Source organism: Camelina sativa, chromosome 9 (assembly GCF_030686135.1).
Source record: "Camelina sativa cultivar CO46 ecotype springtype chromosome 9, ASM3068613v1".
Lineage (NCBI taxonomy): Eukaryota > Viridiplantae > Streptophyta > Magnoliopsida > Brassicales > Brassicaceae > Camelina > Camelina sativa.
The window spans coordinates 31,050,027-31,067,427 of NC_141888.1; the positions used below are offsets into that span (position 1 = coordinate 31,050,027).

A 17,401-nucleotide genomic window follows, 5' to 3' on the forward strand; every position below is an offset into this window, starting at 1 on the left:
GAGTTATATATGTATGGCCTTGTTGGATATGGGTTTTGCCTTATATGACACTCGGTCTAACAAAGACTTCTTAAATATTCCGTTTCAAAATATAGGATATTTTAACTAAAATACGCAGATTAAGAAGTCTTTACTTTTAACAAGTTCAACCAATCAGAAATAATACTGTATAATATAAAATACTAAACTAATCTAAAAGTTGCATAGATACTTAAAAACATCATATATTATAAAAAAACTTCTCTTAAACATCTTATATTTTGAAATGGAGGGAGTATATTAATCTAAAGTTCTGGCTCAACAAATTTAATGAAAGTCTGTTAAGCTTCGGAGAGGGCAATCTCAGGAATTTGCGTTGACATCTTAGGCAGCCCTAAGTCAACAGTCGCCTATAAAAGCAGAGGACATTTATTGGGATCACCATCCTGACCCCCATAGATTATCTATAGAGCAATACTTTGCATCGAATACTGAGTTTATTGCCTTTTGTGTAATTCATTTCCGTTTCTGAGCTTGTCATGGTTCTGGTCGTTAGTTTGCCTGTAAATTGACGAGCATAATCTTGATTCTTTGTAAGTGACGACCTCATTTCTCGTTAATAAAAGGACCAACTCCATTCTTACCCCATAAAATCTTGTTTATTAGTATTATGCTCATCTCGGTACAAACAGGCCGTAATTAAAATTTTGAGTTTTTTAAGAGTTCTACCACATTCATAAATCTTTCTATCGGATTATACCACATTGCAAAACTCCTTTCAAGGAGTACCTCAACTGTATGATAGAATTACCTGTCCTTTGTTTCCTATGCAAAATAATAAAAGAATATTTTCTTGTTTTTTATTTAATAAAACTGTTGTGTTGTGTCGTGTCTTTTCACTGTCTTGCACAACAGTCCAATTTCAAATTAAAGCAGTCCAATCTCATTTAAACTAAAATCTTTCTCTAATTTTCTGGGTTTTGCTTATACTTTTAAATTTTACTTAAACAAGATTCTACTATGAAGGAAAAAAGCATTCTCAGTCACATTTGTCTCATACTTCTCATTCTATTAGGTTCATCTATGGACAGATTTAAACTTTATTTTTTGTCTATCATGTTAATTGATTCATATTATTTTATTTTTGGTCCATGACATTTGTTGTCCACTGTAATATTTTTGTCTACTATCTAGAATCTTGTCTACGAGAAATATATATTTCGTCAACTTTAAATATTATTTTTTACTATGCATTTTTTATCGATTTAAAATATTACAAATGTATATACATATGTTTTAATGGACAACTTATAAATAATGTCTATCGTTTATTAGTCTGCAAGACTACAACACACTAACTTAAAGGTGGTGGACAAACTTAAGTCAAATATAATTATTGTTTGTAGGATAAATATTGTCCACAACTTATATTTTGTCTATTATATATATATAGTTAATTATTTGTCAACTACTTAGATAGTTTCGACTTTTCTGTTGACATTAAATGCCAACGTAATTAATGCTGCGTCAAATGTTGTACTGCATCGCCAAACGCCAAATTTCAAGGGAAGAGAAGAGGACTATTAACGTCATTTAACATAGTCACTTTTGGTAGATTGGAAAAAGTTTTTCTAATGTGGTAAATCTGAAAATATTTATATCCAATGTGGTAGATTGGGCAAAATTCCCAAAATCACAAAATTTTGTGTTAATATAAATGATTGAGAATTGTGATCTAGCATAAAAATAATGAAATCGTGTTTGAAAATCAAATTTACAAAATTTTGTTCAAGCGCGATAGTTGTAAACTTATATTTTGATGCTTTTTATGAAATCATGATATGGCGCCAAAATTATAGAGTAGTATGTTGACACTTAAATTTTTAGACTCACATTTTAAATTTTTAATATTAAAAATGTCGAATCTAGTTTTAAAAACTACGAAATCTCGTTTTAAAGCTAAACTGTTTTATAGTACAATATTTGTGACCATCTATTTTTAGCACATAAATCGTGAATTTATATTTTGGGAATAAAATCTCAAAACTTATATGTAATTATTATCATACGAATTTTAATTTATGCATAAAATTATTTTGTAAATTTTTAATTTAATTAAGACAAATTACGTTGGTTATTAATTAAAACACAACAAAACATTTTCTTGTTAGTTGTTATAGGATAAGTAAATTTTACATTCATATGTTTCTTCATATTAACAAACGGACAAAATTGTATGCAAATACAATACCATATACAAAACCTAATTTAATAAGTGAACAACATTTAAATGCCGAATCTGGATGTTGCATCTAAATGTTATGTTAGACATGAATGCAAGACACAAATAAACATTGATGAGATTGTGGAACTCCACGTTCATTCCTACGGATATTACTATGGTGGTCCAAAAAAAGGCATGTCGGCCCAGTCTTACATATTTTTAGGTGATCACGGACATGCATGCGGATTTAAAGCTTAACTCAAAACCTAACATTTTAACCAAAAAAAAAAAAACTCAAAACCTAACATACAGGGCTGAACATCTCTGACCCATCAAGACGACCTTACCTGTGTAAGACCAAATTTTCATATAAGTGGTTTGGTTGCTTCTTTGATTTGAGCTTCAAACGTTGATGTTTATGACCAAATTTTTCACCCTTCTGAATTTTCTCTTATTCAACAGGATCAAACACCTCAATAATATGTAACGGAAAAGTTCAAAACCAATGCCAAGCGCAACACATAAAGCTTTCAACCTTTTTCTTAGAACCAGATTCTCCAAGTTATCGGACCAGTGGACCACAGTTGCCATGAGTCATCATCCTTTAATAATGAACATGCAACAAGTTTCAGATTTGATTCTTTGTTGACCAAAATTCAAATTTTGTTCCCTATAATTTTTTGATCACTTGGTTTCGTTTCAGTGTAATCTCTTGAATCAAGACCAGCTAGTGATAACACAATTTTCATCCTATTCCATGATACTCTTGGATTATTCTTAAAAATAGTTGAAAACATTCAAAAGGAACTAAGGTATTTATATAGGATTCGACATAGAAAAACATAAATTACCAAATACGTACTCAAGAGAACCTATGGAACTCAAAGGCCCAAATACTAAGTTATTTTTATCCTATGGATTCTCAGTTCTCTTCCTCTTCGACCTTGTTCTCGTTCATCAGCTGAGCTAATCTCTCGGCAACACTCAACCTAACCCCTGGAGAAGCACCGTTCTTTCCGATGAACGACTCAAGAACATCCTCCGCCAACAATTTGTTCTGGATCACAGCTTTCCCGGTTTCAGGAATGTTATCATCTTTAGAAAACGCAACCTGAAAAAAAACGTTCATAACAAATCCTTAATAAAATATTCCAAAGCTACACGTTATAACTACTATTATTTCAAACGCTACTTCTACATTAGTGTTCTGTTCACATTTAAAATACTAAAAAACATTTCCTAACGCAAGTGTTCATTAAACATGCAAACAGAGTATCTCATTGCTGGCATTTAATTTGAACTTACAATAATATAAACCGCCAAAATAAACTATAAATCATGTCAATGTTATGGTAGCAAAGTTACCGTAAGGGAGCCGTTCGGGGAGAGAGCAAAAAGGATGGATGCACCGGGAAGGAAGGTTTCGTCCTTGAAGACCTCCAAGAACTTCTCCACAGCATTGGCTTCACAGTCCGTGTAAGTCCCTCGAACTTTCAATATAGCCACACACTTCTTCGTTACTCCCTCCGCGTATTTATGTCCAAATAACGGCTGTTTCATAGTCAACTTAATAAACTTCTCAAACGCACCTAAAGAGCAAATTGAAGGAAGTGAAACTAAGTTGGTCTAATAATCTAACTTGACGTGTAAATTAAGTTGTTATATAAGGAATTAAGTACCTGTGACGATTTCACGGAAGAACGAGACAGATTCCGTTAACTCCTCTGCGGTTTTGCCCTTCCACTTGAGGGAGAGTGATGGGATGGCGTTAGCATCTAGGTATACTCCTACGACGGTATAAGTTGTGAATTTTCCTTGGACACCTGCGCGTATATATATGTTAGCAAAAGGATCACATAGTCAGCAAAAAGAAGAAGACAAAAACAGAGGAAACGACAACCGAACCTGCGCCACCGAGGAAGAGTGGATTGGAGGAGGCTGGTGACTTGACGGACGGTGCAAACGTGACGGAATCTACATGAAGCTCCGCGACGGTAGGGAGCGGAGACGGAGAGACGACAACGGAGGAGGAAGACATAGTTGAGTTACGATTACGAGTGTTGGACTTAACTCACTTATGAGATTTGTCCCTCTATTTATATTTGATAGGAAGATGTAGTGACAATTGGACGTTTAAACCTCGGATCGCCTTATACCTAACAAAGACTTTTTGTTTACGATCTTTGTTTGGTTGCATCTTAGGTTTTTGGTTTGGTTGGATGTGTAAGCACGTGGACTTAACTAACTTTTGAGATTTGTCTGCCTTTTTATATTTGACTAGAAGATGTAGTGACACTTGGTGGTTTTAAACTCGGATCCTCTTACACCAAACAAAGACCTTTTGTTTACGCTCTTATTCCTTTAAGTTTCGTTGCAGCTTAGGTTTTTGGTTTGGGTTTTATATATTTATATTTTAAGTTATGAAAGGTATTATGGAATTTCATAAAGGCTTATCTTCTTCCAGAGTTTTGGTAAATCATTATAGGTAAATGATTTATATGATTTATGTTGTTAAATATATATAGAACATGATAAACTTTAACTAGTTTATATTTATTGAAATTTCTATATGAATTTTAAGAATATAGAGATATTTGTTGATGCTAAGTCGCAACAATATAGATAATACAGGAATTTGAGGGTAAAAATAGAGCTTGTCCTTTAATTAACAATGAAACAAGGCAAGTGTTTACAGAGAGTTTGAGTTGTGCGACGTTATAGTTCTGTCGCTCCAAAGACTTTTCGTACGAGACGAAAGAGACAACACACAAATGCTGAGTGTGATTAATACGACTTAGACTTGCGGTTGAGCTCTTGAATGCTCTCTTTAATCACCTTTTTCGGATATCGTGCTCGATAGTGACCTCTATTCTTTATAGTGAGACATTGATCTTAAATTCCTTCTGTCTCTTCTGCAAATTATGAGTTTAACGCTGTACTTATTTGGCCGAATTAAGGTCTTGTAGACCTGCTAAACTTGTTGGTATTCTGTTCGGGCCTTATTAATATTGGGGACAAAGCCCATATCCAACAATCTATACTAAATAAAAGTAGAAGCTATAAGCTTTATTAAGGCGTCTACATGATATTTAAAACAACCTATCGATATTTGACATGTCACTAATTAATTAACATTTTTAAATATTTCCAGAATTTTGTATATTCAGATTTTTTTAATAATCAATTGGGATCAAACATCTTAATATTTAAAATTTTAAAATTATATAAAATTTCTATATTAAAATACTTATAAATAAGTGTACACGGTGACTAGAATTTTTTTGACAATGGCTGAGAACCATTACAAATAAAACTACTATATTTTAAACTATAAATTTATCAGGTTTGCTTGATTTATGCTTATTTATCAGGTTTCCAAATTTAAAAGTTTTATTTGATTTATTTTAGTAAATTAAAATTTTTAAAGGTTTAAATATTTATTATAGAATGTTTAGAAATATTATAATACCTCCATAAAAATGTTATAATATTATAACTATTTAAACTCTATAAAAACTTAAAGTGTCATTAATATTTAACTCTAAAAAAATGTTACAAATATTGAAACTACATCTAAAGTTTGAAATATTTTAAATATTTAATCTCTATTAAAAATTTAAAAGTTTAAGAATTACTAAATATTATATATCAAATTTTTTAATATCTTGAAAATATCTTACTTATCTCCGTTTGTGCTCTATATCTTTTTTTTATTCTTTTCTTTTTTTCTAAATAAATCAAAAGATGACCCCCAAGTTGGTTGCCCAAGTTGGAGGACAAGAGTTTACAAAAAAAAATTCAGAAACTAAAGATCTAGAAGAGCGGGCCAGACAGTCTGCTCGCGTATTTGACGTCCTCGGAATCTGGGACAGGGTAAAGGATGAGAATGATGCTCTTAGAGAATGGAAATCTTCTAGCAAGGAGGAGAAGGCTGGCCAATCGTCGGGTGCTTTATATCTCTTATGAGCTGTAAAACATGTTTTTGTGTATGACTTTACAGATGATTTGATACTTTTGCAGTAATTTTATTTTTATTTTTAAGTTTAAGAAAGAAAGATTGACGTCGCAAGACCTTGATTTGATGTTATTTGAGTCTAAAGAAGAAGGATCGACAAAAAGCACAAAATATTGTTTTAACTATACATGTGTTCATATTACTTTCTCTGCAAGTAAGGATTTTGGTTTGAGAAGTTTCAATATGTGTGGATCTAAAACCAAATAATTATATAGATGAAATTATCAATAATTGGGTGCATGTGTTGACTCTGCTGGTCTTCATGAATTGCACAATTTTTATGAGAAAAGAAATGATTTTAGTCTTGGAGTTTGATGGGTTAACAAGTTGTGTGGTAGTCTAAAAAAAAAGTTTTTCAGTGGAAGAATGTGAAGAAATTGACGAGGAAGAACAAAAAGAAAAGTATAACGAAGAACCGGACGGTAAAAGTAACGATGACAATTACCATAAATTTGACAATGAATATGACAAGAAAGAATATGAAGAATAAGAAAACATTGAATAAAAAATACAAAAACATAGGTGATAGCGATCAATTAAATATGAAAAACGAAATAAATTCATGATTATTAAATTGTTTTGTTTTATCTGGTGGTCATAGAAATGGTTTAGGATATATGAGGTCACCAGTTTGATTCGCCTTGCCTGGACGTCGAGTTAAATTCATAAACTTTTTATCAGATTTGATTTTAAAACACAACTGATTTTTATATTTTTAAAAATTGTGTATCTGAAATTTAATAATAATTTTTAATAATAATTTAAAGTTTTCTATAAAATAATATTTCATTAACGTCATCAATCATATATAATTTTTATCAAAATATATCAAATAAACCCACGCATAGCGTGGGTTCAAAACATAGTTTATAAATAAGACTAATATGCTTTTAATTACAAATAAGCAGGAAGCTTGATTTATCAGACGTGCAAATTTAAAAATTCTATTAAAAATTTAAAATATTATAATTATTTTATACTAATAAAATTTGGAGCTATAAGCTCCTTACTGCATCCACATAGGATTTTAAATAATATATCAGGTTTCAAGATGTTAATGATTAACAATTTTTAAATTTACAGAATTTTCTATATTAAGATTAAAATGGCGAATTGAAAACAAATTACGTTGGTTATTAGTTAAAACATAACAAAACATTTTCTTGTTAGTTGTTATAGCTAGGATAAGTAAATTTTACATTCATATGTTCTTCAAATTAACAAACGGACAAAATTGTATCCAAATACAATAACCATATATAAAACCTAATTTAATAAGTGAACAACATTTAAATGCCGAATCTGGATGTTGCATCTAAATGTTATGTTAGACATGAATGCAAGACACAAATAAACATTGATGAGATTGTGGAACTCCACGTTCATTCCTACGGATATTACTATGGTGGTCCAAAAAAAAGGCATGTCGGCCCAGTCTTACATATTTTTAGGTGATCACGGACATGCATGCGGATCTAAAGCTTAACTCAAAACCTAACATACAGGGCTGAACATCTCTGACCCATCAAAACGACCTTACCTGTGTAAGACCAAATTTTCATATAAGTGTTTTGTTTGCTTCTTTGATTTGAGCTTCAAACGTTGATGTTTATGACCAAAGTTTTCACCCTTCTGAATTTTCTCTTATTCAACAGGATCAAACACCTCAATAATATGTAACGGAAAAGTTCAAAACCAATGCCAAACGCAACACATAAAGCTTTCAACCTTTTTCTTAGAACCAGATTCTCCAAGTTATCAGACCAGTGGACCACAGTAGCCATGAGTTATCATCCTTTAATAATGAACATGCAACAAGTTTCAGATTTGATTCTTTGTTGACAAAAATTCAAATTTTGTTTCCTATAATTTTTTGATCACTTGGTTTTCGTTAGTGTAATCTCTAGAATTAAGACCAGCTAGTGATAACACAATTTTCATCCTATTCCATGATACTCTTGGATTATTCTTAAAAATAGTTGATAACATTCAAAAGGAACTAAGTTATTTATAGGATCGACATAGAAAAAAATAAAACACCAAATACTAAGTTATTTTTATCCTATGGATTCTCAGTTCTCTTCCTCTTCGACCTTGTTCTCGTTCATCAGCTGAGCTAATCTCTCGGCAACACTCAACCTAACCCCTGGAGAAGCACCGTTCTTTCCGATGAACGACTCAAGAACATCCTCCGCCAACAATTTGTTCTGGATCACAGCTTTTCCGGTTTCAGGAATGCTATCATCTTTGGAAAACGCAACCTGCAAAAAAACGTTCACAACAAATCCTTAATAAAATATTCCAAAGCTACACGTTATAACTACTATTATTTCAAACGCTACTTCTACATTAGTGTTCTGTTCACATTTAAAATACTAAAACATTTCCTAACGCAAGTGTTCATTAAACATGCAAACAGAGTATCTCATTGCTGGCATTTAATTTGAACTTACAATAATTTAAACCGCCAAAATAAACTATAAATCATGTCAATGTTATGGTAGCAAAGTTACCGTAAGGGAGCCGTTTGGGGAGAGAGCAAAAAGGATGGATGCACCGGGAGGGAAGGTTTCGTCCTTGAAGACCTCCAAGAACTTCTCCACAGCTTTGGCTTCACAGTCCGTGTAAGTCCCTCGAACTTTCAATATAGCCACACACTTCTTCGTTACTCCCTCCGAGTATTGCTGTCCAGTTAACGGCAGTTTCATAGTCACCTTAATAAACTTCTCAAACGCACCTAAAGAGCAAATTCAAGGAAGTGAAACTAAGTTGGTCTAATAATCTAACTTGACGTGTAAGTTAAGTAACTGGTGTTCTACCTCTGACGATTTCACGGAAGAACGGGACAGATTCAGTTAATTCCTCTGCGGTTTTGCCCTTCCACTTGAGGGAGAGTGATGGGACCGCGTTAGCATCTAGGTATACTCCTACAACGGTATAAGTTGTGAATTTTACTTGGACACCTGCGCGTATATATATGTTAGCAAAAGGATCACATAGTCAGCAAAAAGAAGAAGACAAAAACAGAGGTAACGACAACCGAACCTGCGCCACCGAGGATGAGTGGATTGGAGGAGGCTGTAAAGGTATAGAGAAGCACAACACACTGATTCACACTTGGAACGCGCCAAACCAACGCTTTTCTATTCAATCTTATTAACAAAATTTATCTTTTACAAGGATACAATTTTGTCTCGGCCCTTACTCAACCTATTCTACCCAATAGGATTGAACCCGACTAAGAATGAATCTGACCCCTCTTCTCTTTTCTATCTAAACACACACCTGTGTAGATCTAAGAGAATAAACTCACCCTCTCTCTTTTTAGCTGAGAGATTAAAACTCACCCTCTCTCTTTTCTATCTAAACTCTCACCAGAGTAGATCTAAGAGAAAGAAAAAAACAATTCTCTGCGCACTTAATCACCACCCTGATTAACGTCGCAGAGAACTGGGAACACCCCTTCTAAGCCTTATTTTTGTGGCTTCGAAGTTTACAACTGTATCAATATTCTAGAGTGCTCAACTTGGCTCGTGGCCTACTCCTAGAATATATATACATGATTTGAGAAACCCTAGAAGGCGAATCTCCAAGTATCACGGGATAAGGAAACTGCTTGTTTCTCAGTCTTATCATTTTCTTAACTATTGCGGAGAATATTCTTCATATCTCCAGACAAACGGAAACTGCTTGCTCCTCAAGCTTATCCTTTCCTTATTTATCGCAGAGAATATTTTCCATATCTCCAAGTACAATCTTGTCTCTATCTTCAAGACCACGTCAACAGCCTTCCTTGACGCATCATCACATCCACTCACGTCTTTCCACGTCAGCTCACACATCCATGTCAGCAACTCGGGCGTCTGTGATCTGATGCAGCTTCCTGACTGGCACAACGCTCTGTTCGGCACAACGACTTGTTCCTCACAGCGAGTTGTTCCAGAATCTGCAGTTACAATCTCCCCCTTTTTGACTGAGTTTGATACTCAAGCATCTCTCTGGTTCAACCTGAAAAGACACTCCAACAAACACAAGCCAAAAACAGAACAAGCAACAACTAGACAAAACATCAGACATTATCTAGCAAAATTAACCAACAGCTTGTTCAAACAGAATTATGCATAAGAACCTAACAATCAGAAACCCCAGCGGGCTGCAGCGGAAACCATGTTCTTAATAATTCTCTAATCCAGACTTAATCAATTGGCATATTCTCAATCATTAACAACCTAAGATCAATAACCACCACCATCCTAAGATCAACCAATTAATAAATTAAGTCTCCCCCATAAACAATGATTCTCCCGCTAAACCAAGTAGCTTCAAGAATTCTCCCCCATAAGTACAGAACTCCTTATCATTAGGCGTTGAACAAAACACAAAACCAGAATCATTCTCCCCCAGCTTGAGTGATCAACTAAGTCAAAAACAGACATATGTATCACAACAATATACTGAGTTATGGGAATCACTTACCTGCTAACAGTGCTTCGCATCCTTAAGCACTTTGATGATCAGTCAAGTTGCCTATTGAAACAGCTTCTTGTTTGTAGGCATGTTGACTATCCTAGCAACCACAACTGGATGTTGGGCAATAGGACACTGGTAGCCGAGAATTCGAACAGCAGATAGCACTTTGGTCGAATCACAGTGTGGATGTGACCATACACAAGCTTTGCAGGAAAAACAGCATCTTGTGTATCATGATCTATGCTTTCAAACTTCTGCTTCACTAATCAGATGAGCTAAGCACATATCACTTCTCCAATTCGTCATCTGTAGGGAACTCAAACATATGATCATCTGTTAACTCAACTATCATCAGTCTCACATGTCTAATACCCGTCTAGCCAGTTACTCCACCATAATCAAATAGAGTGTTGATCGGTCTTGTGAGACTCCAAATGCACAGTTCCTTACAAGAACAATCACTATCTTGATCAAACCCTTGACAGTTGACAGATTAGCCCCACAAAACACATATACCTTTAGATAAGTAAGGCTTAATCTCAGACACAGTTTTTCAGAAGCCCAGCAGCTTCAAACATCTTCATACATCATCAGTGAACCCAACCACAAATGTTCGTTCTTCAATGGATGTATCACGATTCTAACAACAGAGTATCACACCTCTGTCTTCATTGCTGATAACATGTCTCATCACAATCATATGCACCTGTAGGTCATTAAGGGGAGATGATCACATGTCCTCTTTTGTTGACTCCACGACACTGAAGTTTCAACACACTTATGTAGATGTACCACTATGAATGATCGATTTCACAGGCCGTGACACAGTCATCTTCCCCTTTGTCTTCTTCGTGTCTTATTGCTGAAGACTCGGAACAGGACGCTAAGCTTCAAAGAGCTGATGAATACGACTGGGAAACGGTGGACGAAGCCCTGACTTAGCTTGCAGACCCAGCTGTATGATCTGATCATAGATCATTCTCCCAAAATCAAACGGGGTGCAATGCATGATCATGTAGGTCACCATGGCTCTGTTTGCTGAAATGTACCCTGTGTTCACCGTGGGAGACCAGTTGCTGCAGCATATCTTATGCACATCCTTGATCACCATGTCCTTGATTGCAGTTGACACCAGCTGCTTGCAGGTCTTCACTTTGCCACCAGATAGAAAGAGAGCAAGATCCTCCTCCATAATCGCAGCTGTCTGTAGTCTTTGTTCGCGTACATCAACCGCCTGAAGACTGAACAAGGCATTAATGCGGCTTGGGGAAAACTCATACACCCAATCTCTGACAAGTACATCAACTGAGTTCTCTTCAATTTTAATTGCTGGAAGATTTGCCCAGAACTCATAGACACCATCAAAATCATAAGACCCGATTTGAGTGACAGTTTTCAGCTGACCGGCTTGATCAAGCAGCTCCCTAGCTGGATCATCTACTTCCAGAGAATAGCAAACCTCAGCAGCAATGGTTCGAGAAGCAAAGAAACCATACCTTCGAGCAGCATCAACGGATATGGATCGTTTTGAGTCAAATCCCTTTGAAGGAGCCCCGCGAGACGATAATGCACACGTCAAACAGCTGGTGGGACATAGACACTTGCTTTGTAGCACAATCCATCTTCTGGTAACAGTCCCTTGCATCAAATACATTGATCAAAGACGGTACTCTAATGAATAACCACCTGTTGTACACACATGAAATAACAACTTGCAAGCACAATCTTCTGTCTAGGAGCACTCATCAAACTCCAGTACATGTAGCTTCATTCCTTCGTATCATGGAACTGACACTATACTCATTTATCAATACAAAATGAGTATCAGTCTTTCGAATCGTCCTCAGATGCATGATGACTCAACAACAATCCTCTAAAGCCCTTTCACAACTTGAACCAGGTTGCAGTAACAGCTACTTCCAACCCTTCAGAACTCATGGGACACTTATTTTCACCCAAATAATTAGATGAACACGCAACTCTTTGATCTTACTTCCATGATCAATCCATCACTCAAGATGTTAGACCCTTGATCCATTACTGCTCTCTGGAGTTTACTTATTAGAGAGTCATGATCATTCCTATACGCTGAAACAGATGAGCTTAAACCTGAAACACTTAACACACACATCAGTGCACACTTGTTGAAAACATACAAACATTTCTTATCAACAATATTTACAATCAGCCTCGTGTTTCAACAATCAATCATATGAATTTAACTACAAAACATTGATTTTGCAACACATTTTTTCTTTTCAGCCTTTTATACACAACCTCAGACATCCAAAACATAGTTAATCACAGGAAGTGAGGGAACCAGAAAAGCAATAGACCATCAAGAGCACTTGTATGTTAATTTTACTTCTTAAAGTAAGCGGCTTTCATACCTTGAGATCTGTTATGTGAGGTGTCCCAACCACTTGTTTAGGACTTCACCAGAAGCTACCACAACCTTTTGTGAATCTTCAAAGAACAGCTCTATGATCAGTGGCTAGTCTTTCGCTCTGGCATGCCTTTGATTCTCATGGTTCATCATCAACGTGAAGTAGGCAGCTGGAATTTCCTTTGGAGAGTGCATTGATAGGAGTGTATCAAGTCTTTTTTTTTTTTTTTTTTTTTTTTTTTTTTTTGACTTTTCATGATACACTACCTTAGAGCTTAGATCCAACAGGCATGAATGATCTTCACAGTTTGATGATATGAACGATCTTCTGCTAAATCTCCTGATTTCTATCAGCGATATCACTTGACTTCTCAACCGCGGATATTTGTGCATTCCCTTGTTATTATTCTTCAGGACTCTGTTACAGACGTACCAGCCACATAACTCTTTTTTTTTTAAAGTTACAAACAACTGGTACTTCTTTCAGAATGGAATGCATAATAATGCCACTCCTCAGCTCTTTGACCTCCTTCTTCACAACAACGTTTTACGAGATCCCCATATGAATTGGCATGACAGGCAGCTGTTTTCCACTGATTCTTCGTTTAGACAGAGTGTTGCTCTTTTATACATTCTAGGAATTCCATGGCCTGTTCTGATGCATGTCCCTGTATCTGATCAACACAACTCACATAACATATTAGATCCCACAAACACCAATGACATTTCTCAGAATCATGTGTTGATCCAAGTCCAAGGGTTTTGTAAACAAATCAGCAATTTGTAAATCAATACTCTGATGTTCTATTACTTATCAGTTTCTCCACAACTACCCTATGAATAAACTAATATTCAGGATCCTATAATTGTAATTTTAGTATGTGACACATGATCTACAACAATATTAACAAACAAACAATTATCACACAACATTGATGCAAGGTCTATGAATGTACCGTACGCTGTTCTCAATTGTTTGATTTTCATCAGGTGATGAAAACAAGTTCCCAAGGCATTAACCTCATATTTAAAAATTGAACGAGGTACCTTGACAAGCTTCTGAGCGTAGCAGAAGATCAGATTTGTTCTCAGAAGGCAACAGCCACAGGATCCTTCACAATAACTCAAAGTGCGAGATCTCTTCAGGTTTCTGCTAGCTCCTTTCGTCAACACCAATCCTATGTTGGATGTGCCTTTAAAATACTTGACAATCCTTTTAGCAGCTCGCATGTGTGATACTTTACGATCATGGATGTGGTTTCATCTCCACTTCTCTGTAACTCATATGCACTGATCAAACCTTTGGCATACTTGCATTAGTATATGAATATTTCATCATCTCGTGATGAAGTGAATGTGTTTTGTCTAGCGAACTCTCCTTAGAGCTTTGTACGACCAATCGGGCTTTGTGCTCCACAACTTTTCCAACTTGTCCATCTTCTGTTTTCCACAATCGTCACCCATAAACAACAAAGTTCCTTCAGCACAATGAATTCATCAGCCAAGCACTGACCTGCAATAGCATCTACAGACCTAGTACAACCTCTGTAGCTTCACCCATGTTTCAACTTAACTCCATTGGCAAAGCTCTGACATGCAACACCACTAACTGCATCTGAACAACTCTGTGTAATAGCAGCAGAAACAACAACTCTGCCCTCTTGAATCCTTCCAGCAGCTTCTTGATGGAAGTGATTCTCACAGTTTTCTGAGTGCTACAACTTACACTTGACAAACAGCTAGTTAATACACTCCTTCTCAGATCATGTCTCTAGACATCATAGAACTTTGCTGATTGAACTCTTTTGTTTGTGGATTGGACGACTTCGAAATATAACAGCTATTATCAGAGCGCTGACCTTGGACTCAAATATTGTCGCGCTCATCAACCACCTGACATATTTCCTTGGTGAATGTAACAGCTAAACCTTCGTCACACAACTGACTGATGCTAATCAGATTGACTTTTAGACCATCAACAAGGTAGACAGATTCCATAGTGGGCTGGTCTTTACCTCGAGATACACCTCTGCCTCTGATTGAACCTACAACTTCATCCCCAAAAGTGACCTTGTCAGCTGAGCCTTCTTCAAAGTCGTATAGCCTTCCGTGATTCACAGTCATGTACCCTGAACAACCATAGTTCTTCAATACAACAATCTGTCGACCATGAACAATGTGCAAAACATAACGGTTCATGTCACTCTTCTTGAAGTTTACTCGCATGTATCTTCGAACATTTTGTGACACTCCTTCAGATGCGTGAGTGGTATAGTACAATCCATACACTGAAAGCAGACAGCTTTGTGGAGGCTCTGACTTGCATAGTAACAGCGACATGTTCTTTTGTTCAGATCTTCGACACTTCACAGTCTTACCCTAACTTCTAATATTGTCCTCTTCTTCCAACCTTGTGGAACTTCTACTGGACAATGACACAGTTTCCCTCTCAGGTTGTTCATAACAGTCATCTGTTTAGTCTTCTGCAAGTTGAACTGAGACACCCGTTTGACAGCCTCACCTCTATGGTTCCTTATGCCATATTTTGCAATTATAGTACCCTCGTGAGTAATCAGCCCTCTGTGCAGATCTTTTGCTCCTTTACTCATCTTCTTGTTATTCCTTAGCTGATCCTCAAGGCGTTGTCTCAACAAAGACGAAATGACTTTTCCTCAGACAACAATTTCTCATGAGTGGAGACTCTACAAAGCAGCTCTTCTTTCTCAGACACCAGACCATAATTCTCCTTCTTTTGCAGAATCAGATCCTTAGACAGAGCGATGACTTATTTCTCAACAGATAAGCTAGCCACATCATCCTTAGGTTTCAAAACAGACTCCTGATTCTCATCATCTTCTTGGGCTGAACCAAGATCACTCCATGACAGACAAAATATCGAATGACCACAGCCTTAACGGTTGTAAAACTTCAACACGCTTCTTCCTTCAAGTGCAGAACATTCTGATTGGAAGTGTCCATAACCTTGATAGTCAGAACTCTGAGATTCTTTCTCTGCACCAGATCTGGATGATGAAGATTGACACTGACGTTGTACACTCTTCAGCCTTCTGAACTGCTTCTTGCTCAGTACTTCCTCATTACCTTGAACAGACGTCTGAGTTTCTACAGTCTTCAGAGTGAATGATTTCTCAGCCTTCTGATCATTCTTTCTCATATGCAGTTCATCTTTCTGAACTAATTTCACACACTGATCAACCTTTTGTTCATCAGAACTTAAGGCACCTTTACCATCAGATTTGTGAGAAAGATATCCATGTGATAAGCTCCTGAGAAATTCCTTGACAAACCTCTTATCCTTATATACCTTCTTCAGCACTACACCTTCCTCACACGGCGAGCTTAGTTGACTGTTGAAATGACAGGATAGTGAGACATCAGATTTTTCCTTCTTCACCCTTCTGGTTTCCTCAACGAAGGCTTCCTCAACGAAGGCTTCCAAAATATCCCAAGCTTCTTTCGCCGACATACACTCTTGTACCATTGCGAACAGATCCATAGGCAAGCAGCTGAAAATAGTAGATAATGCTTCAGCGTTCCGTTTTCCCTTTAACTTCTCCTCAGCCGTCCATAGCTTACAGGGCTTTACTACAGTTTCTCCTCTCATGTTCGTAAGTGTTGGAAGTGACCATCCATCTTTAACAGCGAACCAGGCTTCCATATCACGACTCTGAATCATCTGTCTGATTTGTGCTTTCCAATCATCATAATACTCAACATCAAGCTTCAGCGGATTGTTCTCATCAACGAACTGTTGTGGATTCTCCATACCTCGTCTCAAGATCTCACCTGTTGAAAAGATACACAATTCTTTTATCAGGCGTCTGCTCTGATACCAATTGTAAAGGTATATAGAAGCACAACACACTGATTCACACTTGGAACGCGCCAAGCCAACGCTTTTCTATTCAATCTTATTAACAAAATTTATCTTTTACAAGGATACAATTTTGTCTCGGCCCTTACTCAACCTATTCTACCCAATAGGATTGAACCCGACTAAGAATGAATCTGACCCCTCTTCTCTTTTCTATCTAAACACACACCTGTGTAGATCTAAGAGAATAAACTCACCCTCTCTCTTTTTAGCTGAGAGATTAAAACTCACCCTCTCTCTTTTCTATCTAAACTCTCACCAGAGTAGATCTAAGAGAAAGAAAAAAGCAATTCTCTGCGCACTTAATCACCACCCTGATTAACGTCGCAGAGAACTGGGAACACCCCTTCTAAGCCTTATTTTTGTGGCTTCGAAGTTTACAACTGTATCAATATTCTAGAGTGCTCAACTTGGCTCGTGGCCTACTCCTAG

General features: G+C 36.3%; 2 protein-coding genes across 2 annotated transcripts; both read right to left on the bottom strand.

Annotated features, from left to right (window-relative positions):
* Positions 1-2,934: 2,934 nt before the first annotated feature.
* On the bottom strand, positions 2,935-4,482 carry LOC104712130 (chalcone--flavanone isomerase 1-like). Its single transcript, XM_010428958.3, has 4 exons — positions 4,109-4,482; positions 3,883-4,026; positions 3,569-3,792; positions 2,935-3,314 (listed from the first exon to the last, which is right to left on the bottom strand). Exons 1-4 carry the CDS (start codon positions 4,239-4,241, stop codon positions 3,126-3,128), a joined length of 690 nt encoding a protein of 229 aa, XP_010427260.1. The 5' UTR covers positions 4,242-4,482; the 3' UTR covers positions 2,935-3,125.
* Positions 4,483-8,144: 3,662 nt separating this feature from the next.
* Positions 8,145-9,163, bottom strand: LOC104712131 (chalcone--flavanone isomerase-like). The gene is made up of 3 exons (XM_019229340.2): positions 9,038-9,163; positions 8,732-8,955; positions 8,145-8,479 (listed from the first exon to the last, which is right to left on the bottom strand). Exons 2-3 carry the CDS (start codon positions 8,924-8,926, stop codon positions 8,291-8,293), a joined length of 384 nt encoding a protein of 127 aa, XP_019084885.2. The 5' UTR covers positions 8,927-8,955; positions 9,038-9,163; the 3' UTR covers positions 8,145-8,290.
* Between the last annotated feature and the right edge of the window lie 8,238 nt (positions 9,164-17,401).

Coding starts and splice junctions, on each gene's coding strand:
- LOC104712130 (XM_010428958.3), bottom strand. CDS start 4,241: ATGTCTTCCTCCTCCGTTGTCGTCTCTCCGTCTCCGCTCCCTACCGTC. Junction 3,793..3,882: donor CTTCCGTGAAATCGTCACAG/GTACTTAATTCC, acceptor TTTGCTCTTTAG/GTGCGTTTGAGAAGTTTATT. Junction 3,315..3,568: donor CCCCGAACGGCTCCCTTACG/GTAACTTTGCTA, acceptor GTTTTTTTTCAG/GTTGCGTTTTCTAAAGATGA.
- LOC104712131 (XM_019229340.2), bottom strand. CDS start 8,926: ATGAAACTGCCGTTAACTGGACAGCAATACTCGGAGGGAGTAACGAAG. Junction 8,480..8,731: donor CCCCAAACGGCTCCCTTACG/GTAACTTTGCTA, acceptor GTTTTTTTGCAG/GTTGCGTTTTCCAAAGATGA.